At 49.2% G+C, this 23440-nt stretch overlaps 1 protein-coding gene across 2 annotated transcripts; it reads right to left on the bottom strand.

The window, feature by feature from the left end:
• Positions 1–16010: 16010 nt before the first annotated feature.
• LOC125942751 (uncharacterized) lies at positions 16011–18715 on the bottom strand. 2 transcript variants are annotated; one of them, XM_049661018.1, is made up of 3 exons: positions 18627–18715; positions 17937–18032; positions 16011–16347 (listed from the first exon to the last, which is right to left on the bottom strand). In XM_049661018.1, the coding sequence occupies exons 1-3, from the start codon at positions 18643–18645 to the stop codon at positions 16154–16156; spliced, it is 309 nt and encodes a 102-aa protein (XP_049516975.1). In that variant the 5' UTR covers positions 18646–18715; the 3' UTR covers positions 16011–16153. The 2 variants fall into 2 exon arrangements, with proteins under 2 accessions (XP_049516975.1, XP_049516974.1); XM_049661017.1 differs by having other exon boundaries at positions 16011–16363; positions 18627–18709.
• Between the last annotated feature and the right edge of the window lie 4725 nt (positions 18716–23440).

The following is a 23440-nucleotide window of genomic DNA, read 5'->3' as shown; positions in this document are numbered from 1 at the left end:
CCCCACAACAGAGCTGAGCTGCCAGCAGCAGTCTTCCCATCGGAAGGAAGCCCTGTCGCACTGAGAAAAAGTGCCCGGACAAGACGCCATGTGAACCGGTATTCTCCATGACAGGAACTAAAGGGGTAGGAGTGTGACAATTCATATATATAGAGCTTCGCTGTAAGAATGGAGCTGGGTATGCCATGTAATGCGTAGGATGGATAGCCGGTGGACCATTAGAGTTGCACAATGGAATCCAAGAGAAGGGAAGCGCAGTCGTGGACGGCAGAAAATGAGGTGGGGTGATGAAGTTAGCAAATTTGCAGCTGCACGTTGGAATCAGCTAGCGCAAGACAGGGGTAATTGGATAGTGTTGTGCTGCACTAGCTGTCGCGCCACCGGCTACTAGCGCCACCTACTGCGGCGAGCAGAAGGCGGAGTGACGAGAGCAGGGCTGGGGAGTTTGGGGATGAAGCAATAAAGCACTTGTATTCGTGTTCGCTGTGAGCTCGGGCCTCGGCTACTGTATCTCGGCTCCACTTCTGTCTACATGTGACAAACTTCTTCTTCTATCTACATTTGACAACTGCCTTAAGTAATGGCTCATAACCTCGTAAACGCGGCCTCCCCATTAAGACGACAGAAGAGAAGTGAAAGTGTACGTTGGAATAATGAGCGGCAACGCAGGCAGCCGCAGAAGACGACGACGACGAACGCGTGCCGAGCGCGAGCACGAACATATTGCTTCAACGCAGCCACCTGTGGAAGACGACGACGAGCGTGGGAGCGTTGGCACGAGCGCGTGCCCGAGCGCGAGCACAAGCCGCTTGCTTAACGTGACTACGACGACGACGAAGACGGTTATGACAGGAGACGCCAACAGCCCGGGCGCGTAAGGTACTCCACACCTAAAAAAGCACGCCCACCCACTTGAAGAGGAGAGAAGAAAAAAATGTGTAGCTCTTCTGCTGTCGTGGAAATGGGGATAAGCGAAGCTTGTCGTGTGTTTCTTGGGTGTTTGCACTGACGAGTACCACGTTGTGCTCCAGCCACAACTGGTCACACGCACTGCAGCTGGCTCCGAAGTTACGGCTGAGAAACTCGCGTTGAAACCTGGCCGTCGCACTGGGATAGTTGGCGCTAGCGTTGCCGAGGTGCGCACCACCGTTATCGCGTTCCTGGAGGGCAAGACGACGCTGGCGTTTGGCCTCAACGTCGCGGTCCCGCTACTCGGAGTCGCCGGCTCTTCGATGATGTTTCGCCTGGGCTTCGGAAACCTTCACGCTTGAATCGCCACGTCGACGACGAGTCCTTTCCCGAGCGCGTTAATTCTAGAGGGATTTCCAAGGAATTTCTTCAAAATTAAATCGTTCCGTTACGTAAGAGAATTAATGGCTAATAATCCCTTAAGCAATGGCTTATTTATACCCCCGTAAAAGCGGCTTCTCCATTACGACGACAGAAAAGAAGTGTAAGTTTACGCCGGAGAAACCGATTTAACTCTCATCACCGACCCCGACTCCCCCACGCCTATGGGGACTCGTCTCGCGAGGGACACAACGCCAGATCTAACATTAGTTCGACACGCGGGGACTGCCAAACAGAAAACACATTTGAAGATTTGGGGAGCGATCCTCGTATAATAGAAACCAAAATTCAAAAGGTGGTAGACGCAGAACTCAATAGACAACAGGTTAGTAGGACGGACAGGGATAAGTTTCACAAAGTCAGAGATGCCAAAAAAGAAGCACCCATCAAGAATATTGAGCAATGGGTCAAAGACGTTATACAAGACGTCAGCGAGGCTATACGCAAACGAAGATTGATAGCCGTCTCGCGCACATGTGCGAGGCGAAACAATCAGTGCAGAACAGATGGAGGCACAATAGGAGCTTCCGCAAGCGTATAGCCAAGCTCAACAAGCAGATGGAAGAACATTGGCAGAAGCTAAGCAAAACGCAATAGAATGAAGTTTGCAATGCTCTGGATGGGCAAATGAACACTGGCCAGACATGGCGCATGCTCAAACACTTGCTCGACTCAGATAAAAACAAATCGGACCACACGAAATCCTTGCGTAGTTTGGTGCACGAGTGTAAAGGCAGCGAGAAGGACTATAATGCCGAGGCTAGCAATACATATATCCCCACCAATCCCGTCATAGAGCCCGGGCAGTATACCGGTGGCACAAACGAGGTCCTAGACGAGGAGTTCACCGTGGCTCAAATCAGGGCAGCGCTATACAGAAGCACAACACCAAATCCGCACTGGGACCAGATGGGATCACCAATAAAACTCTCCGTAACCTAGACGATCCAGCAATAGTGACCATCAAACAATATATAAAGGAATGTTGGACCGAAGGCGCCATCACAGCACAGCGGAAAGATGCTAAAGTAATCCTTATCCCCAAGCCCGGAAAACCACCCGATCTATGTAACTTACGGCCCATTTCACTCACGTCCTGCGCTGAAAAGCTGATGGAACAGGCTTTCTTCAATAGAATCCATAACTATCTTCAGGAGAATGAAATTTATTTAGATTCCATGCTGGGGTTCCGCGCCCAGCTATCCACACAGGACGCCATGCTACAAATCAAACAGCAGATCCTAGACAATAAAACAAAATCGACTACGGCGATACTAGGATTAGACCTCAAAAAGCCTTCTACAAAACAGCATATGCATCTATATTAAATCAGATAAGCCAATTAAGCTTAGTATTGAGTGCGTATAATTATGTCAAGGATTTTCTAACGGACAGAACGGCATCTCTCGTAGTGGGAGAACTCAGATCTGAGGAGATACTCATGGGTAGCGCTGGCACCCCGCAGGGTTCAGTCATATCGTCCATGCTGTTCAATCAAATAATGATAGGACTCCCGGAACGGCTCAACTCTGTACACGGTATACATCACTCCTTATATGCAGATGATATCACCATCTGGGTGTCTGAAGGTAGCGACGAAGAGAGAGAGTAGAGACTCCAGGAGGCCGTCGACACGACCGAGGAGTATCTCGAAGGTACTGCAGCCTCGAGTGCTCGCGGGATAAATCCGAACTCCTCCTCTATCGACCCACGCTCAAAGGCAGACCACCCAAGGGTTACAACTAGGACCAAGCCTACGAATAAATCCAAATTCCCACAAAAAAACGCACGACTATCCCCATAGTGAGAGAGATCAGAATCCTAGGACTCAACATCGAATGCAAGAGCACTAGCGGAGAAACCGCCAAGAGGCTAGAAACCAAAGTCACCAACGCAATAAGGCTAATCAAGAAAGTCACAAACAAACACCAGGGAATGAAAGAAGCTAACGTCGTCATACTTGTATATTCCTTCGCCATAAGTCACATTATATACGTGGCGGCATACCTCAATTGGTATTCAGCCGAAAAAGCCAGGATCAACGCACTCACACGAAAGGCGTACAAGCAAGCTCTAGGCCTTCCAGATAGTACCAGCACCGAGCGACTACTTCAACTGGCTATACACAACACATTATAGGAGCTGATAGAGGCTCAACAGATTGCTCAGTTGGAGAGACTAGCCGGTTCGCGCCCGAGCAGGAGTATGGTCAGCAAGTTAGGGATACGCTATCACAATCAACAAGCATGTAAAGTGTCGGTTCGCAAGGTAATCAGGGAAAAGATCCAGGTCTTCAACCTGCCCAAAAATATGAACCTCGAACTTGATCAGGGCAGGAGAGAAAGCAGAGCTAAATCTCTACTCAAGGTATACCGTTGAGACAAGGAGGCGTTGTTCGTGGACGGAGCGGAGTACCCTAGTCACGAATCCTACGTCGCGGTAGTAATAAACTCCGACCACGAGTGCATAAGAGCGTGCTCGATACGCTCTAATAATAGTGAAATTACAGAAGAAGTAGCTATCGCTCAGGCCTTAATTTCCCCCAAATGTAGATACGTCATCAGCGACTCACAGTCAGCGATCAGAAACTACGCGCAAGGATGAATATCGCCCGAGGCCGCTAACATACTCCATGGGAAAGCCCAGCTGTTATCATCAGAGGAATTCGAAGAGAGATACACCATTTGGTTCCCAGCCCACAGTTCCTGTTAGCTCCCGCTCCCAACCTCAACGAGGAAACCCACCGCGTCGCGCGAGGTGTCATTTACCGCGCTTACGAAGAAGCTTCTCCCGAAGGAACGGGAGGAGAGGCCTGGAAGGAGAGGGACAGAATGTTCCCATTCTGTGACATCACCCACTTATACCAAAAGTCGAGGTGCATATTCCGACCTCCTCGCTCCAAATTAGACAGATCTCAGGCAGTTGACTGAAGGCGACTTCAAACCAGGACCATCCCCAACCCGGTGCACCTACATCGTATCTACCTCGAATTATACCCAAATGACTTGTGTAAATTATGTAGGACAGAGAACGCCACCCTATAACACATTCTTCGGGATTGCGCACATGTACAAGATAAAAATGCACTCTCCTCAGAACAGCTTGGGACGCGGTGGAAAGCCGCGCTTATCAGCTCAGATCTGCTAGACCAACTATGGGCCATCCAGCGAGCTCGAGAGGTGGCCGGAAGACAGGGTATCTCTACCGCCCGTGGCGTGGCCTAGATCCAGGCCTCAATCCGCTGGTTTCAATAAAGTTGTTTCACACAATGATTACCGGCAACGCATCCAGCGTTGGAAGCAGACGACGACCACGAACGCGGAAGCAGTGGCACGAGCGCGTGCCGAGCAGGCTATGCAGTTATGAGAGCACCTTTTTTTTCAGCGTTACATCGCCGGCGCAGGCTATAGCGTATGTACAAGCTTGAAAATAACGAAAAGAGAAGAACAAAGCGTTTGTCCCACAAGATCACACGCAGAGTACGAGCATTATAATGACGACAGTCTAGTCTCGTAATTGTGAATAATTCGAGTACAGCTTTGAGAGCATCCTATAGTCTTAGAGCAGGGCCTTTCGGAAATAATAAATTGTTGAGCCCAGTTCGAGAAAAACTAAGTTGCTGGGACTTGCTCAGCAGCGCATAGCAACAACTGCTGTAAGGTTTGCAATCTAACAGCAAGTGCTCAAGTGTTCGCAGTCGTGTGCACAAGCAGGGCACGGTGGTATAGGGCTAAGTGTATACGTCCTTGTTATCGATAGCGGCGTGCTTCATTAACGCATTCGATGTATAACTTGAGCAAGAGAGACCTACTGCCGAGGACCTAATGCCACGGCCAGAGATTGGTATAGGGTATGAAAGAATTATTACACTTCATTTCCCTGTGCTGCACCAGCCATTGTTCGCAGACCTGGCGTTTGGCGCGTGGGGGCAGCATCTCGCTCAGGTATGTATATACTGCTGCTCAGGGTGCGCAATTATGATGCACAAAGATTTAAAAAAACAGCAAATGCGTTACTCGAAGAAAACCTAGTGCATATTGTTTCCAGTACAGTAGAAGTGTTACGTGCTACATAAAAGTGTTCTTTCGAGCGGGATAGCAGCGGCCGAATGCACGCATAATGGCCGCGCGACTGGCCGTTCCAGGCACTTTGCGTGTATTCGCGAGCTTCTTTCACGCAAGGAAAAACACTTTGAAGTGTTTCCATTACGATTGCAACTGGGCGTGGATAGTAGTCATTTCAGTGTCGTCATGCCTAACCAACACCAACCTAACCAAAACCTTTACAATAATATGTGTATCAGAAACCTGGCTTTACAGGTTACATGACGGAGTAACGCCGACTTCCGGCGACACTTGGCTTCACAAAACGTGACGTGAGGGCCCCTCCTCAGTTTTATTGCGATAGCAATTATATGGACACTTCAACCGGATTTCTGCCGTCGGCGTCGCCGTCGTCGTCACCGTCGCCGCGAGGTTCCGTATAGATTCCGAGGGCGATAAAATCGTCGCGGCGCGCCGTATGCGCGAGCGAAAGTGCGCGGGGGACGCACGCTATCACGGAGGGCGAACTCCCCCGCGCGCTATCATGGAGAGTGAACGGACGGCGGAAAGCAAAGGCGACCGTCGCGCGAAAGGCCGTCGGGGTATGGGAGGGTGGGAGGCGGGCCGACGCTGTGCTCCGGCACCAAAGGCGTATCTTGCAACCGGGCGTAAGGCGAACTTGCCACTCTATCTCTCACGCGAAAGCAAGAAAGCGGGAAGGCACAGCGGGAAAGAGGGGGAGGGAGGGCAGCTTCTCCTCTGCACAACTCCTCTGCACTTTGCCCGGCGGTGGCGGTCGCCCGCACCGTCTCTTATCTCCACACGGCTCTGACCTTTGTATACGCTGTGCATTCGCCGCTCAGTTTCCGTTGAAGCGAGAGACCGCGCGAACCTTCGCCCGCTGCGGCGGCTGCGCTTGCTGCCAGCGTTTTGACAGTCGTTGTCTGCGGTCATTCAGTGTGATCTATTCATGTTTGCTTGTGCGCGCTGACACTACGCTTGTTAATTCAGTTAGTAAGCGAATGTGTCCAAGTTTATGCAGCCGATAAAATTACTATCCCTACTCCGAATAGCTCTATGCTAATTTGCTATCGCAATTGATGCTTCGCCTTTCGGGCGAAACTGCGACATTTTTTTTCCTTCCTCCATGCACGGACGGCAGTCGCCAGCGATAATGACCTCATGGCCACCATGACGTATTTCCTGCTCATACAGCTGTTGTTGCAGCGCACAAGAGCATGGCCTTTGAGATTGACTTCCGGTAACGCGAAGAAGCTGCCGGTAGGGGTTGGGAATTTGCGAATCCAAATCAAGTAGTACCGCCGTATGGGTGCAAAAGCCAATTTTATTGCGATAACAATCTTATGGTCACTTCTAGTGCATTTCTGCCGTCGTCGTGGTCGTCGCTTTGAGGTTCCGTGTAAAGTCCAAACACGGTAACATCGTCACCGCGCACCGTACGCTACATGTGCGAGCGAAAGCTTGCGAGGGTCAGCTCAATCGCGTCCGCGAGGGAGAAAGGCGAGGCGGAAGCGCGCTTCTATCGCGCGCGAGGTACGGCGGGGGAGGCGAGAAAGTGGGCGACGTTTTACTTCGCAGGCGCCGTAGCATGAAAGCGATCTACGACGTGGTAAATGTGCACGTCGGCGCGGGTGTTGTCTTCAGAGCGATCTGCGACGTGAACAAAGTGCAAGTAGTGGCGGTAGCTTCGTGTGCGCCTATCGGGTGTAACTGCGTTTGTTTGTTTTTATTGCGATAGCAATTATATGGACACTTCAACCGGATTTCTGCCGTCGGCGTCGCCGTCGCAGTCGTCGTTGCCGTCGCCGTGAGGTTCCGTATAGATAAAATCTTCGCCGCGCGCCGTATGCCCGAGCGGAAGCGCGCGGGGACGCGCGCTATCACGGAGAGCGAACGCACTCAATCTCCCACGCGCAAGCAAGGAAGCGGCAAGCCAGCGCCGGAGAGAGCGGGGGGGGGGGCACTTCTACTCTGCCAACAACCGCGCTCGTCGCTCGCCCGCACCGTCTCTTATCTCTCCCACGCGCAAGCAAGAAAGCGGGAAGCCAGCGCCGGAGGGAGCGGGGGGGGGGGGCGCACTTCTACTCTGCCAACAACCACGCTCGTCGCTCGCCCGCACCGTCTCTTATCTCCACAGGGCTCTGACCTTTCTATGCGCTGTGCATTCGCCGCTGAGTTTTCCGCTGAAGCGATAGACCGCACGCACCTTGGCCTAAAGCTTTACCTTCGCCCGCTGCGGCGTATGCGCTTGCTGCCAGCGTTTTGACAGTCGTTGTCTGCAGTCATTCAGTATGATCTATTCATGTTTGTTTGTGCGCGCTCACACCACGCTTGTTCATTCAGTTAGTAATGGTCGGGGCACATTTTCCAACGCACGCTACACATGCAATGCTGCCCGGATCGGCAGTGCAGCGCTACAGGTGTGTCCCTTCGCACGCGCTGCCCACGGGAAGCGCTTCTCATCAACACCACCGTTTCACACGCGCCTTCTCGTGGTCATCGAGTCTCTCTTCATGTCGGTCTATTTACGCCGCCGCACACCTGCTTACTTAATCAGCTCATGTGTACTACAATTCATATTGCTACCAAAGCCGCTCACCTTACTTGGTATGACATTGCTCTTTTGCTATCGCATTCAACGCTTCGCCCTAAGGGCGAAACTGTGACATTTTTTTCCTTCATTCCGCCAGCGTGCTTGCGGTCGTGGTGTTGTAGTGTTCTGTTCGAAGATGACGTTGTCGCGGCAAAGCCACCAAAGCGGCAAGTGACGATAACCCATTTTTTTTTGCTGCCTACCCGCAAATAAAGCCTGTCTGAGCGCGTGTATGTGAGAGCATCGTCACGTACTTTTTTTCCGGCCGCCAAGTAGCCGCTAAATAGGCATTGGCGGTTAATTAGTACATCGTTTAGTGTGTACCTAAACGTCGTTCCCGGCCGACCACGTATTAACGAGGTTTGACTGTAGTTTATTTGAGCACAGTGTCAAACACCACAGTTGCCTATCAGTGCTAGGAGGTACGTATTCTCGAGCACAGAAAGCGTTTTGAGAACAAGCGAATATTTGTTTAAAGGGACCTGAACCACTCCGCGGGCTTTCTGAAACAACATAGTCCGCGGGTAGCATACGCTGCTGTGAAATTGTCAGCCAAGTTTTGCTGCCGCACGCGGTGCGTGGAGCTCGCAAGCGGAGCGCGTAGTCGCCTTTCTCTCAAACGCCCTCGTTTCAAAAGAACCATGATCCTCACTCTCTTCTGTTTGCTTTATTCTATAGAGGCTTGAAGGGTTCCTTTCTAACCTCTATACTTTATTACGCAATAAAGCACATTCCAATACGCGGCTGCTATTCGTCGCTGCGGTCGGTTATACCGCGGCCGCCGCGGGGTGCCGCCACGAGTCCACTGGTTAAGCGCATTGCGGCTCTCCGAGGACAACCCAGTGTTGCCAGGTTTGGCTATATATAGCCAAATTGGGCTACAGAAAATAAATTGCCGTCGACTTGGACGAGTTGGCTATGTGGCTATATGTGGGCTACTGAAAATCTGCGACTTGGCTTAGTTTGGGCTATAAGTGGCGCCCTAATCAACGGTCCCGAGGGGCACTGATCGAGTAGCAACAAATCCCGAAGGCTATGTTTTAGCTGGCTGAGCCGGCAGCGCGCCTGTGCTTGTGTGCGTGCGCGAAATGCCCTCCGCCCCCCTGAGCTGGTGGCTTTGATCTTTGATGTACTTAAACTTACATCGCGCTACACCGTGAGACACCCGATATCCTGGCATCGGGTGAGCCTATGAGTAGAGGGTTTTTCACAGTACACTGTACTAGCATCGCTATGCTCAGAGAGCAATAAAATAGGGTTGGGTAGAGTGTACTAGACAATGGTCGAATGGGCCGAACGGCGCTCTGCCGCTGAGGCGCCGCGTGTGGAAAAGTAGTGTGAGGGCGCTGCGAGCGTACTGGATTGGGGCGGAGACGCGCTCCGCGGCATATTCAACGTACTTTCGCTGCGGGCACCGAGGCCGATTGCGCATAGTACGCTCTTAAAATAGCGCTTTATTTCAACTGCAAATTTATTTTTACACCATTTTACCAAAGATATATATTTTAGGCATAGATTATACAACGCGAGGTCTTCAATTTTGCTGTCGTTGTCAAGCGCGTCGTCTGCTAGCGAGCGCGCGTTCGCTACGCGTACGCTGGCCGACGCCCAGTTTTTCTCGCAGAACCTCTGTGCAGTACATTTTTTAAATGTTTTAGTTGCTTCGGTGTGCCCATGACTCTTGACGGCCCATGCCAAATGTAGTTTTAGCCATGTGAACTGCTGCTTTTACCACTGTCCTCTAAAAGTAACTGGTATCTCTGCACCATGAAGGCTACGTAAGAAAATTTTATTATTGATATCGTGTCATTTTACGTGCGCTTCTTGTTGGTGGATATTAATCAGGGACAGTGATCGAAGAAAACAATATTAGAGTGAAATAAACCAGGTTTATTAACTGCGTGGCGCGAAGAATGATCAATGCATTTCTAGTTAATCAAATCAAAGGGTACATAGACATATATATTCAGGATATATATGTAAGGGAAAGAATAACAAAGATTCTAAATGCAATAATTGAAAAAGTGAGAACTCCCGACCGGAATAAGCGCACGTGTTTGCAGTAACAAACACACTTATTAGTGAATACTGCAAATAAAACTCTCATTCGCAAAAATAATATTCATAGCAGGCAAAACCGTCTTATATGTATATGTATAAGAGGGTTTTGCCTGCTATGAATATTATGTCATTTCCGTTCGAATTTAACGAATAACAGCACTATTGAAATCTCAAAGGTGAGTGACTGCATGCAAGTCAGGACTGTTATTCCGAATGATTTTGATACCGGAGAGTCGTGACTGTCGCGCAGAGGCGCAGATCCTGACAGATTTAACGGACGGGTGTTAATAAATCCTGCTTAAGAAGTTCCTAGCTGTCATTCAATATAAACGCCCCGTTTTGGGGCAACCGGTAATTATGCTAACTTGATTTAGACAAGAATTTTTGACAGTCTCACCATGTTTGCAGCCCATTAAAACTGAGTGCCCCATGTGGTACCACACTTATCTTCTTCAACGAACGCAGCAGATCTGCACATATCTCTACGTGTAAAAGAGACATGCCGTTCCTTTGAATGTTTCATTATGGTCGTTATGATAGTGCAACGGATAACTGAACGCAGCCGTTTGTAATATACAAGCTGCTGAGTTGAGCGGTCATACATTTGGGAACGGCATTAGATTTATGCATGACATATAGGATAAGCGTAACATGTTTTTCTCGGAAATCAGACTCGAGAATAATTTATGTTGTTTACACCCCCAGAAATAAGCCGAAGAACGCAGCCACCTGCTTTTTTCTTTTTCTTGTTTTAATATAAGCAAATTCTTCGGTTTTACGTGGCAAAACCACGATATGATTATAAGGCAACAGGCTTAGTTTTTGCTACCTGGGGTTCTTTAACGTGCACCTAAATAGAAGTACAAGAGTCTTTTTCTATTTCGTTCCCATTGAATTCCGCGACCTGGATTGAACCCACGAGGTCCAGTTTAGGAGCGCAACGTCGTATCCACGATATAGACACTAATTAGGCTACCGCACAGGCTTTCTTTTCTTTTTTGAAGTATCGACTGGAAAAAAAAATTCCACGTACGGCTTACGGCCAAAGATTAGCATATAGAATGGCTAACTAAAACCGTTTTCGGCGCTCGAGGTCCGACTGCAATAAATATGACTCCATACCAATTACTCCGCATTCTGTTACGCGAGAAAGGCGGAAACTTGAATGGAATTTTGCGCTGCAGTTTACTTCTTTATCGATAACAATGCTTACCTTAAATCAGAGTACAAGGCGCCGGATGGGGCAGATATGCTTTACTTGTTTGAAGCGGCAAGCAGGAAGGTTACGTATATGTCGCTTTGTCTGCGTTTCGCAAGAACTAATGATAGAAAACTGTATGCGCTACAGTACACACGAGAGATACATGCTGCTTGAAGACAGAGAAAAATATTTTTTTCTCCAAAGGGAACCGTACAATAACATAGTAGAATGAAAGCCGACACTGCGGACGCAATGCACGCGCAATCACCGAGCGGCATTAGAAAATAATAAAAAATAAATAAAGAAGAGAAAGGAAAGTCATTTATTCTTAAGGCATAAATACATGCCATATGCAATTATGAACACCATTTGAGCGGTCTGAACGCAAATACCAGCGCGCGAAGTAGTACGAATGACCGTGCCGAGAAGTATCGCCAGCAGTTTTCAACGGCGAAACCTTGATGCGGCCCAATCCACTTCGACGGCAGCGCCGCCCCAGTATTTTTCCACGTCGGGAGCCTCACTGCAAAGCATGCGCCGCCCCAGCCGCTCGTCCCACTCGACCCTATTCTAGTACTCTCTATCTAGCATCTAAAAGATAAAGTTTTGTCATCGCTAATAATCGGGGTTCCTAGTCCAGGGCTCCGCTGGCTCTTGCCATCTTCTCTGCTCTCTGGATCAGCTTGAGCTGGTCGTCGAGGGTTGAGCTTGATAGCAGTGCCTCGCACTGCTCCCTCGTGGTGTTCCTGTCGTGGTGTTCTATATTGTGTAGCGTGCACTCCCACGTAATGTGGTATAGAGTTGGTGTGGCCCCGCACCACGGGCATTCGTCCCTGTAGACTGTGGGGTGCATGCGATGCAATATGTGTAGGTTCGTGTAAGTGCCTGCCTGGAGCCTACGCCAGGCAGCGGCATCCTCCGTCTTTAGTTTTCGATGGGGTGGGGGATATCGCAAGCGACTCCCTCTGTGGTAGTTCAGGATTGCTGAATACTCAGGGTCAACTGGGTCAGAGTCATCTGCAGTTGGCGTGATGAGTGCTCGGGTATGTACAAATTCTCGAGCTGCTTGGTCGGCATGCAGGTTACCCGTGACGGCAGCGTGGCCCGGTATCCCGATGATCGTTTGGGTGGTGGTGTCGTCAGTGTCCTCCTTGGGTATTTGGGCTAGGACTTGTGCCGCAGGTCTTTCGATTCTTCCCTGTAGGAAGTTGCGGCAGGCCTGCTGGGAATCCGGGAGAATCTTCAGTGGTTTGTTTGCGTGTTGGCTTTCGCGGATGGCTAACACGATGGCCAGCTCTTCAGCTTCCGTGATCGTGCAGGGGTGGGTCCATGCACTGAAGGTGACGTGGCCTTGGCGGTCGCAGACCACTGCCACTGCGCCCTGATTCTTGGTCCCGTACATAGCGGCGTCCGTAAAACGGGCCGTGGTATGGAACCTGAATGTCTTCTATATGTACTGGGCCCTCGCTCTCCTCCTGCCGGAGTGCAGGTTAGGGTCCATGTTGCGCGGTATTGGGGCAATGTGATACCTGTCCTGGACGTGACGAGGTATTGTGCAGGTTTCTTGGGTTCGTAGTGTTGTGGCTTTGAAGCCCAAGGTTTGTAAGACCTGCCGGCCTGTGAGTCCGCGCAAGTCTCTGTTGTTGTGAGACGTGAAGGGCTTCTGTGAGCTTGCTGAGGGTGTTGTGTAACCCCAGCGCCAATAATTTCTCAGTCAATGTACTCATCGGCAGGCGCGGAGCGGTCTTGAAAGCCATCCTCAAGAGCGTGTCGGCATGTTTCGTCTCGGATTGTGTGAGATGGTAGTAGGACAGGCTGTCTGTGATTCTGCTCACCACCAGGCTTTGGACCAGTCGGAGGGTGTCCCCTTCCTTCATGCCTCTATTCTTGGATTCACGCGGGATATAATGCGTGATATCGCTTTGACACTGGTTTTGAGGAGCGTAAGGTTGTGGGTAGCCCGCTGGTTAGACTGCAGCTACATGCCCAGCACCCTGAGCAATGGCTTCTGAGGTATGAGGCCCCCATTGAGGTGTACCTCGAGTTTTCGTGTTGTGTCTGTGGGGACTTTGGGGTTACCCCGGCCTCGCCAGACTCGTATGAGTTCGGATTTCTCAGGCGAGCATTGTAGTCCGCGATGGCCCGTTGGCTGACGTATTCTTGGACGAGGTGGTCAGCTGCAGTTTGCAGCCGTTCTTCTTATTCAATGAGGGACCCTGTTGTGGTCCAGAGTGTTATGTCGTCTGCGTAGAAGGCGTGGCGGAGGCCTCCTACGTCCTGCAGTTTTCTTGCGAGGCCGATCATGGCGACGTTGAAGAGCGTGGGTGAGATGACAGCTCCTTGTGGTGTGCCCTTGTTGGGAGGGTGGTATACTGCAGTCTGGATTTCTCCAATCTTCAGCTCTGCTGTGCGGTGGCTTAGGAAGCTCTGAACGTACTTATACGTTCGCTCGCCGCATTTGGTGCTGGCGAGCCCTTCTAGGATTCCTTGGTGGCTGATGTTGTCGAAAGCTCCTTTGACGTCGATTGCTAGGAGGGCATGGTCGCCGCTGCGGGGAACGTTGCTGAGGACTTCTTCTTTGATTTGGAGTAGAACGTTTTGTGCGGACAAGCCTGTTCGGTTTCCTGCACTAGCTTGACCGACGTATATAGTATCCACGTCCATTTTGGAAACGCTATCAATAGCTTATTACGAAGCGAAGTCTGCCAAGGCGTCTAACCAGTAGCGGCCAGGAGTGAGCGTGCGCTGCCAAGCGTGCGTGTGGTCTGACCTTAAGTTTCGCGTGGTTCAAGGCTAGTTGAATGTTCAGAACTAGTCTAAATTAGCGAGACTCGACGGCTAAGACACCGATAAGCAGGGTGGCCAATGTTTAATTCCTACGCGAGCGGCCGCGGCCGTGCCTGAGCAAACGATAGTCGGCTTCTTCCGGAAGTGCGTAATTATTATCGAAATTTGAAAGCAGATTTGCGCTTACTTCATCTTGGATATTAAACTGCCTCAATAAATATACACAGTAACGGTACGCAGAAGCGCAGAGATCCAAACACCCTTTCTGATTGATGTCAGCTATTCACCAATAGCAGCCGCCTATGGAAATCTGCTATTAATCCTTTTCGCGGTGATCCCGTGGGTGCTTCCATGTTTGATCACGTGGTTACGCGTCCATTGCTTACCTCAACTGCCAAACCTCTGTTTCGGTTGATCGTAGACGGTGACTGGGTGGACGACACGAAGCTTTAGCGACAGCTTCAGAGAACATGCAAAATCACTTTCGGAGCTGATGAAGCTATGTCCAAACGGAACGAGCACGTATATGGTGCTTGTTCTAACTGCGGGGCTAAATATGTATTCCAAGCTATCCAAGCTTCCCGCTCATTACTTGAATCGGAATTAGTGTGCTTTTTCTTCGTTCTATGGCAAATATTTTGAAGCAGTTGCTTGTCACGTTTCTGACTCGGTAAAGTTCCTTGGTGCGATCACTATCTGATTATTTTCTGCCTAATTGCTCGCGGGTATATGTGCTCAGTTTCGATTGATTTGTTCTTACTGCGCACAAGGCTTCCAACGTAGCTGTTTTGTACATTGTAATACCTTGTAGCAGAGATATATTACCGCTAGTAGCTCGCTTACTCTTGTGGGCCGTCACGAAGCATTCAGCTTCGACCATTCGTGCGATATCGGTGTAGTCCGTCACTTAATGTGCGTATATAGTGCGCATATATTCAAGTGTGCACCCATTCACGTATTCTTGACACGTTGGCTATAGAGCGGGCGCAAGTTTCCGTGCCAGTTGGGGTAGATGTGTGTAGGATACTGTGCGCGAAACCTACTATGACAGGACGCGGCGCTACTGCCTTTGTCATTGTACTAACTCTTGCCGACGTTCCATGGCTGAAGCCCTTTCTTTGAAGGTTGGTGACACAACACTGGCGGAGGAGCAAATTTCTGTATCCTCGAGGAAAGCCGTACATCTCGAAGTGCCGGTAACACGTATACGTGTATACGGACAGTTGCAGCAGCGGTCAGCGAACTTGTCCACACATATTTAGTGCATTCATTGATATGCCAGTCATTATTTTTGCAGCAAACTACTGCACACGTCTTCAATCCACATGATTCAATGCAGTATTATTAGAGCACAGCGCGTTAGCTAAAACTCAGATGCATTTCCGACAGCTGATCGCACAGAAGCAAGGTAGAGAGAGAGAGAACCTATTGCTTGAGTCAAGGGGGGCGGGGGCAGGGAGACTATAGCCCCACCGGAGCCCCCCTTCCTCACACGGTGGCCAGACCTTGAGTCTTAGAGGCGTCGTCGGCCAGCAGAAGCAAGGTAGAAGCGGTAATGGTTTCGTAATCTTGCGCTGTAGCTCAGGCCGCCGACGCCCGCGGTGGCCCGCGTGGGGCGGGCCACCGAAAGCGCCATCTATTTTCTCTAGAACGAACTGCTCCACGAAAAGGGTCAATATTACGAAATAAAGCCTCCAGAAAAGAGTGAGGAGCAGGCTTCTGTTGAAAAGAGAGCGTTTGAGAGAAAAGATGATCGCGAGCTCCACTTGCCAGATCCACGCGTTGCGCACGTCTGCGAAATTAGGCTGAGATGTTCACAGCAGCGTATGCTATGCGCGGACTGGGCTTTTTTCACTAAGCCCGAGGGGTGGTTCACGGCCCCTTTAATATTATACAAAGTTTTGACATGACATGCAAAAGGTAACGAAGCTACTCAGCGAAAGCAACAGCTCAAACATGAATGCATTTCTATAAAACTTCACCGATGGAATCCTTGAATCTGGTTGTGATGGTGGCCTATATACGGAAAGGCAACGTGCAGCACATATGTCACCTTGAAAAAGACAAGTCCACTTGTCGAAACGTTTGCTTCTGCTTTCACTTTGCTCTCGTTTTGCTAAACTTGCTACATAGGAGTTTATTAGTCAAGAAACGAAGTTTCGTGGCTAGTTTGTGGTCGCACAAGTGTGACCGCAGGGAGGACGGTATCCGGCTGTCCCCAGGCGTTTTCTCAGCATGGCCGGTAGCGCTCAGGTTACTGCGGATATCGCCGTTTATCCGGGTCATCGGCACTGGAACATGGACAAGCTGCGAATACAGGCAATTCCGGCGTGTTGGGCACATGAAGGGTAACTTCATGGCCTTTTCTTTCCCGGCTATAGTTGTACACCCGTGTGCAAAAATATACGGACCACGGATTTCGCGATAAAGCTGATCTTCCCAACTGCCTCTGAATGCAACTTAAAATTTAGGACTGCAGTCCAAACTTGGCATTGCGAACTTTGCAGTGTACTAATCAGTTTCAGGTTATGCATGTTAATTACCAAGAAATTCAGTTTTTTCATCGTCCATGTGGTCCGTATACTTTTGATCATGAGTGTACATATGCGAACTACTGCAGCAAAATGAGCTTTATCTTTTGGTGGCTTCTTTCTGGAAGATTTGTGGCCACTTCTTGTCGAATGATAAAGTGCGCGGTGGCTACCTGTGCACGGCACCTACAGTAAAAATTGCCGTCCCTTTGCTGACGTTACTGTAAGCTAGAGCTCCTAAATATAGGGTCCTGCATATTTCGCTTAACGTGTTCAAAAACCATATTTTGCGCTTCCCGCTGCACTGTTCTTGCTTAAATTTTGCGGAAGGATCGCATCTTTGGAGTCTAGGTCGTTCAGTGTAACAATTGTCACATTTATTTGACTGTTTTTTTTAAGAAAGGCGCAAAATTTTCCTACGCTTAAGGGAATGCGAGCTCTGCCGTAACGCGCAAGCATAAACTTGTGTCGCCGCCTGTCGGCAGCTACAGAAAGTAGCCGGACAGGGAGTGCTACCGCGTGTTCTAGGAGCAGGCACACGCAGCATCCCTCCCTGACCAGCTACCGTTTGTAGCTGCCGAAAGGCCGGCGACATAAGTTTATGCTTGCGCGTTACGACAGAGCTCGCATTCCCATAAGCGAAGAAAAATTTTGCGCCTTCTTCTTAAAACAGTCAAATAAATGTGACAATTGTTACACTGAACGAGCTAGACTACAAAAATGTGATCCTATCGCAAAATTTCAGCAAGAACAGTGCAGCGGTAAGCGAAAAATGTGATTTTCGAACACGTTAAACGATATATGCAGGACCCTGTATATGGGAATAACATGAGATCCGCTTTTTTCAGTTTTATTTGAGTACAGCGTTTTTGTTTTGTTGTAGTCATTTAACTGACTAGCCACTGCCAACAATTAAATTCAGAGGCTCAGTATACAGGAAAGAAATAGTATAAAGTGTGCGCCTTTATAATTTGCACACCGTGAGCAGCGTGAAGTGGCTTTTCAATGTTTTTGTATGGGCTGCTAGTTCTTGCATGAAACAAAGCCGGGATCAATGCTTGATCTTAGGACTGTACGCTGCAGCAGTTAATTCAGCCCTCAGTATTTACTGTATTTCCATTGAACACTGCTATATTCTGATCATTGGGTACACTGATTAGAGTGCAGAGTGGCTATGATAGTATACAGTGATAGTGTTCAATGCAGGGACGGTGGAATAAAATGATAGGATGGAAATATAGTGGAGTTAACATCCTCATACATATACAATATGGTAAGAACAATAACCTATGTTTCGCTAATTCAGCACACTTACGGCAGAGGGAAAGCAGCAATGTGTTTTTTCCCACCTTGGGCTTTGTCCTCTCCCTGATTCGCAGCCACCTTTGGTGGAAGAGGCCTTCTCCCACGAGGCTTTTTCCTGATCCTGTCACCTCGAGAAACGACTGCAAAAGAGTTCCACGCAAAAAATTACACCACAGCACTAACTCGTTTTAGCGTAACCTAAGCTAAATGGTAATTCTGACAGTTCTGGCTCTTAAATACAAGTCTAAGATGCCGTGCGCTGATTGCGATTCGGTGCGTATTTGTGAGAATAGAAATTTCTGCAGGCGTCTGATGGTGCACAAGAATGGCGTTGCAAAAGGAGGAATATTCGCAGAGCGTGCACCAAATACTAGTCACTAGATAAACTGTGACAGCATACGTATCGTAGCCACAGAGAAGAACCTGACAACAAGGCTTAATATTGATTCCTTGATGAATCAAACCATAAGTAACACAATAACATATTATCTGAAACCCTTATCACGTGTAATCCCAAAGCTTGCGTACTTTTTGTTTCACCTGACCAGATGTTATTGTGCCGGATTTTCCACTACAAAGAGACAGGTAACAAAAAATAAATAAATGGTAGTCGCGACGCTCACATGATCACGCCTACCATCAGTGACTAATGAAATTGTCATAATGGAGTGTCGAAAAGACCGCAGACTGATTCAAACACTAATCTCAAAGATATCTTAGTGGAAACAAGTTACCTGAACGATCATCGGCCATGGGGTCTCCCTGTCAACGTCTTCCTTTTCTTCTTGTCTTCTCTTGTCTCCAAATACTGGCTCATACCCACTATGGGGGATTGGCCAAGAAGCAGGTGGTTTCAAATATATTTATTAGAATTATACAAAACATGAATTTCCATAATAGAGCATGGGTTAAACAATATAATTGAGAAATTATAAAAGAATAGTGTTAGAAATTTTGAGATTAAATTATTTAACATGTAGTGAAGTAACAGGAATAATTGATAATTTTGGAAATTCAGCCAGGTTCTCTTTTTGTGTCTCTCATGAAACTGTAAACTGCGAGAAAAGTATCCCTGTGGCTGTATTCCAGTGAAGTCGCCCCAAAAGAAAGAATACTTAACGAGGTTACCGATAGCTGAAGTTGTCGAAATGAAATCTATAACAGTTTTCTTTGCCTTAAAAATCGGCAGCATGAGAGAAAAAAATACTCAATAGATTCAGGTGAATTGAAAAAAGAACATAGAGGGGACACAGCGAGACCAGACCTGTGTAAGTAAAAATTTAGAGGCGGTATACGGCATCTCAATTTTGTAAAGGAAACTTCAAATTGTCTTGAAGGACACCAATTATTATTTCACGGGAAACAAAGATGGTGGAATTCAGAAGACGCTGTTAGAATAGTATTTTGCGGAATTTTTCATTATAGAGACATTTCTGTACCTAGCCGCGGTTACCTATAGGCTGATGTCAGCAAAACAGATATAACAGGGACATTGAGGGGTGCATATGCGAGGGAATCAGCCATTTCGTTCAAGCGCAACCCACGCACCATGTTTCGGTACACAAAGCAAGTATACTTGCCGAAACCATTGTACCATTGAACCATTCAACCATTGAATGAAAAGTTCACAGTATTATTGAATTGAAAGATGCAGTAAGTGTTGTGCATACAGACAGCTAGTCGGTAAGAATAACAGATAATTGGTCATTCTGGGGAAGCTTTCGTAATGCTAATACAATCGCTAATAATTCTGAATGAGATATGGGTGTGCAGAGTAAGAGACTAAGAACATTGAAGAGATTCAAAGAAAATCCCCACTCCTGCCCTCTAATTGCATATAGAGGGGTCATTAGCTATATTGTCAGTATCTAGCTGGCGTAGGTGATATAGTAATATATTAAATGACTGCTAGGTAGTAGTTTTGTGGGCGTTATTACGCACATATTCCTCATCTGTATGTTATCATCATCATCCTCACAATTTTACCTATCCTCCTCTTCTCCGGTATATGTCATGATCATCATCGCCTATGTGCTGCGCTTGTTCGCTGACGAGCTCCCGGGCCTAATAAACGTCGTCCCAACCGAGACGTCACAAGTGGTGCAGTGTCCTTTTCGGTCCTACGTCCTCTGGCTGTCCGGTCTGCCTCCTGGAGCTTTGTTCAGGTCACCGCTTGCGCCCACTGTCAGCTAACATGCCGCAAGACGTGCAGCATGGCGCCCCTATTGCCACCATTCCGACATCGCAAGTGCCTCCTTCCTTTATTATCAACAGTCCCAAGCGTGACCCCCATCTCTTCGCTGGTCTTCGCGGAGAGGATGTGTAAGACTGGCTGGACGATTATGAGCGAGTCAGTTCCGCCAATCACTGGGGTGATGTTCATAAACTCTGCCATGCATCCCTCTATCTGTCTGGTGTGGCGAAGACGTGGTTTTTTAACCACGAGACTGACTTGACCGACTGGACTCTCTTCAAGCACCAGCTTCGTGAAGTGTTCGGCACACCGGCCATTCGGTCCACTCTCGCCAAGAAAAGCCTCGATGCTCGCAAGCAACACCTGGGCGAGCCGTACACCTCCTACATCGAGGACGTCCTCGCACTCTGCCGACGTGTGAATTCTTTAATGTCGGAGTCGGACAGGGTACGCCACATTTTCAAAGGCATTGGAACTATTGCCTTCAATGCCCTCGCCACTAAGATTCCGGCTACCGTCGCTGACGTCGTCACCACTTGTCAGCGCCTCGATGAGCTCGAGTCTGTCCGCCTACAGCCCGACATTGACGATGCCCATTCTACGGGGGACCACGATCTACGTACACTGATACGCATGCTCATACGCGAAGAGTTGCAATCGATGGGGTTACCCTCACCTTCGACGTGGCCCAGCCAACCTTTTGGTGCGTCATTGCATGATGTTATCAGGGAAGAACTGGCGTCCTTGACCTACGCTGTGCCAGTACAATCTCCTGTCCCTCACACATTACCGCCTACCGCACTACTGACATACGCGCAAGTTGCTGCCAAGCCTCTCGGCCACGTCACTTCTCCGTTGCCGCTACCAACTTACGCGTCGGTTGCAACTGCGCCCACGGTTCACGCCCCGCCATCACCGCCAGAGCCTTCGTCGGCCCATCTGACCTTCCTGTCACACGGTACACCGAACACCCCCTACTACCCCCCTTGGCGTCCGTCTCGTCCTCCGTGCTATTATTGTGGCTATCGCGGCCACATATCACGCTTTTGACGCAAGCGCCAGCAAGACGAGCGTCGGAGCTACGATATGTGTGAGAGCAATTTTTATAGTGGGGTCTCTTACCAAAGGCAGCGTTACTCTTCACTTTCACAGCGCTCTCCATCTCCGCGTGCATCACCTGAAGCAAGAGGCGCTTACCGTTCAGCCAGACGCCGTTCTCCATCGCCCTCCCGCCTCTCATCGTCACCACTTCGGCCTGCTTCACTTACCTCTACCACTCGCGCGGAAAACTAAGCGATGCAGTTTCCGGAGGAAAAACTGCACACACACAAGACCAAAATTCCTCCAGCGCGCCCATCCAATCTGATTCGGGTGTATGTTGAAGAGGTGCTCGTGGATGCGTTAGTGGATACTGGTGCGGCTTTGTCAGTTATGAATGCTCATTTGTGTTCCCGTCTAAAGAAAGTTATGACGCCTTACGATGGTCCTACGCTGATTGCAGCCGAAGGGAACTCTATTCGACCTTCTGCCTTCTGTACTGCGCGTGTGCTCATCGATGACATTCTCCATCACATACACTTTGCTGTGCTATACCCGTGCTCTCACCATCTGATTTTGGTATGTGATTTTCTATCTTCTGCGTCTGCTGCTATTTGTTGTGGGCAGCGTGTGATACACCTTGCCGACACCGAACACTTGCTTGGCGAAGAAACCCACACGCCATTTCACCTGACCACTGCTGGAGATACGGAACTACTCCCAGAACAAAAAGAACTTGTTACCCTCCTATCCAATGACATTGACCATGGTGACGTCTTCGTGTTCCCTTCTTCCCGTTGCCTTACTAAAGGCATAGCATTTACATCAGGAGTTGTTCGATTCCACAATGGATCTGCAGTGGTCGCTGCCACGAACGCAACACCAGAAAAAATCCTACTTCCGCAAGGCACAACCGTTGCATGCGTCGCCGATCTGGAGCCTGTCTGCGTCTTGCCACTTACAACAGTCTCTTCTGGGGACCCATCTTCTGGAGATTCTTCTTCGGCCGCCGCCCTTACAGCAGTCATCAGCACTGACTTGAAACCCGCGCAGACACAACAGCTGCTGGCGTTGTTGAAAAAGCACGCTAATTCTTTCGACGTCTATTCGTCAACGTTGGGTCAAACAACCGTTGCAGAGCATCGCATTCTGACAGACAAAACATCTATCGTGCGGCGCCGCCCATACCGTGTGTCTCTAGCCGAGCGGAAAATCATCGAAGACAACGTCGCCGACATGCTGGAATGCAAGGTAATTCGCCCCTCGGCTAGTTCTTTGTCGTCTCCTGTTGTCTTGGTCCGCAAAAAAGATGGCTCCGTGCGCTTTTGCGTCGATTACCGGGCGCTCAATAAGATAACTCGAAAAGACGTCTACCCTATGCCGCGCATTGACGACGCCCTTGATTCCCTCCAAGGTGCGGAATACTTTTCCAGCCTAGATCTGCGTTCCGGCTATTGGCCAATCCCCATGCACGAAGACGATAAAGAAAACGGTGTTCGCAACCCCCGATGGACTGTACGAGTTCAACGTAATGCCTTTTCGGGCTCTGCAACGCACCCGCGACTTTTGAGCGCATGATTGACACCGTGCTGCGTGGCCTGAAATGGAAGACCTGCCTGTGTTATCTGGACGACATTGTAATTTTTTCATCGACATTTAATCAGCACCTGCAACGCTTTGATGAAGTTTTTACGTGCCTCGCCCGCGCTGGTGTTCAGCTGAACACCAAGAAATGCCGTTTCGCCAGCAAAGCCATTAGGATCATGGGTCATGTCGTGAGCAGGGATGGCATTCAGCCGGACCCTGACAAGACTGCTGCAGTTCTTCGCTTTCCTCGTCCTGACAGACCCAAAGACTTGCGCAGTTTCCTTGGCCTCGCCTCTTATTTCCGTCGCTTTATCCCGAAGTTTGCCTTCATCGCAGTTCCATTACACAAGCTACTAGCTTCCGGTGTACCCTTTCTGTGGTCCCAGGAATGCGAATTGGCGTTTGCACGTTTGAAGGACGCCCTCACGTCTGCACCTGTGCTTTGGCATTTTGATGAGGGCGCACCGACTCTTCTACACACAGACGCTAGCGGCCGTGGTAAAGGTGCTGTTTTTCTGAAACGCGACAACTCTTCGCGAGACAGAGTCATTGCATACGCCAGCCGTGTACTCAGCGCTTCCGAAAAGAACTATACGATCACTAAGCAAGAGTGCCTCGTTGTTGTTTGGTCGGTACAGAAGTTTCACCCTTATCTCCACGGCCGTCATTTCACCATCGTTACGGACCACCACGCCTCAAGCTGGCTCTTCACGCTCAAGAACTTGTCTG

The sequence above is a fragment of the Dermacentor silvarum genome, chromosome 1 (genome assembly GCF_013339745.2).
Source record: "Dermacentor silvarum isolate Dsil-2018 chromosome 1, BIME_Dsil_1.4, whole genome shotgun sequence".
Classification (NCBI taxonomy): Eukaryota; Metazoa; Arthropoda; class Arachnida; order Ixodida; family Ixodidae; genus Dermacentor; species Dermacentor silvarum.
Note: the sequence above shows the minus strand (reverse complement) of the source record. Positions and strands in the feature narration are given on the sequence as shown.

What these genes read in the sequence shown, in the direction of transcription:
- LOC125942751 (XM_049661017.1), bottom strand. An exon ending in GGGAGAGGACAAAGCCCAAG is followed by an intron (nt 16,364 to 17,936) that starts GTGGGAAAAAAC and finishes CTGTATTCGCAG; the next exon opens with CTTGTCCATGTTCCAGTGCC.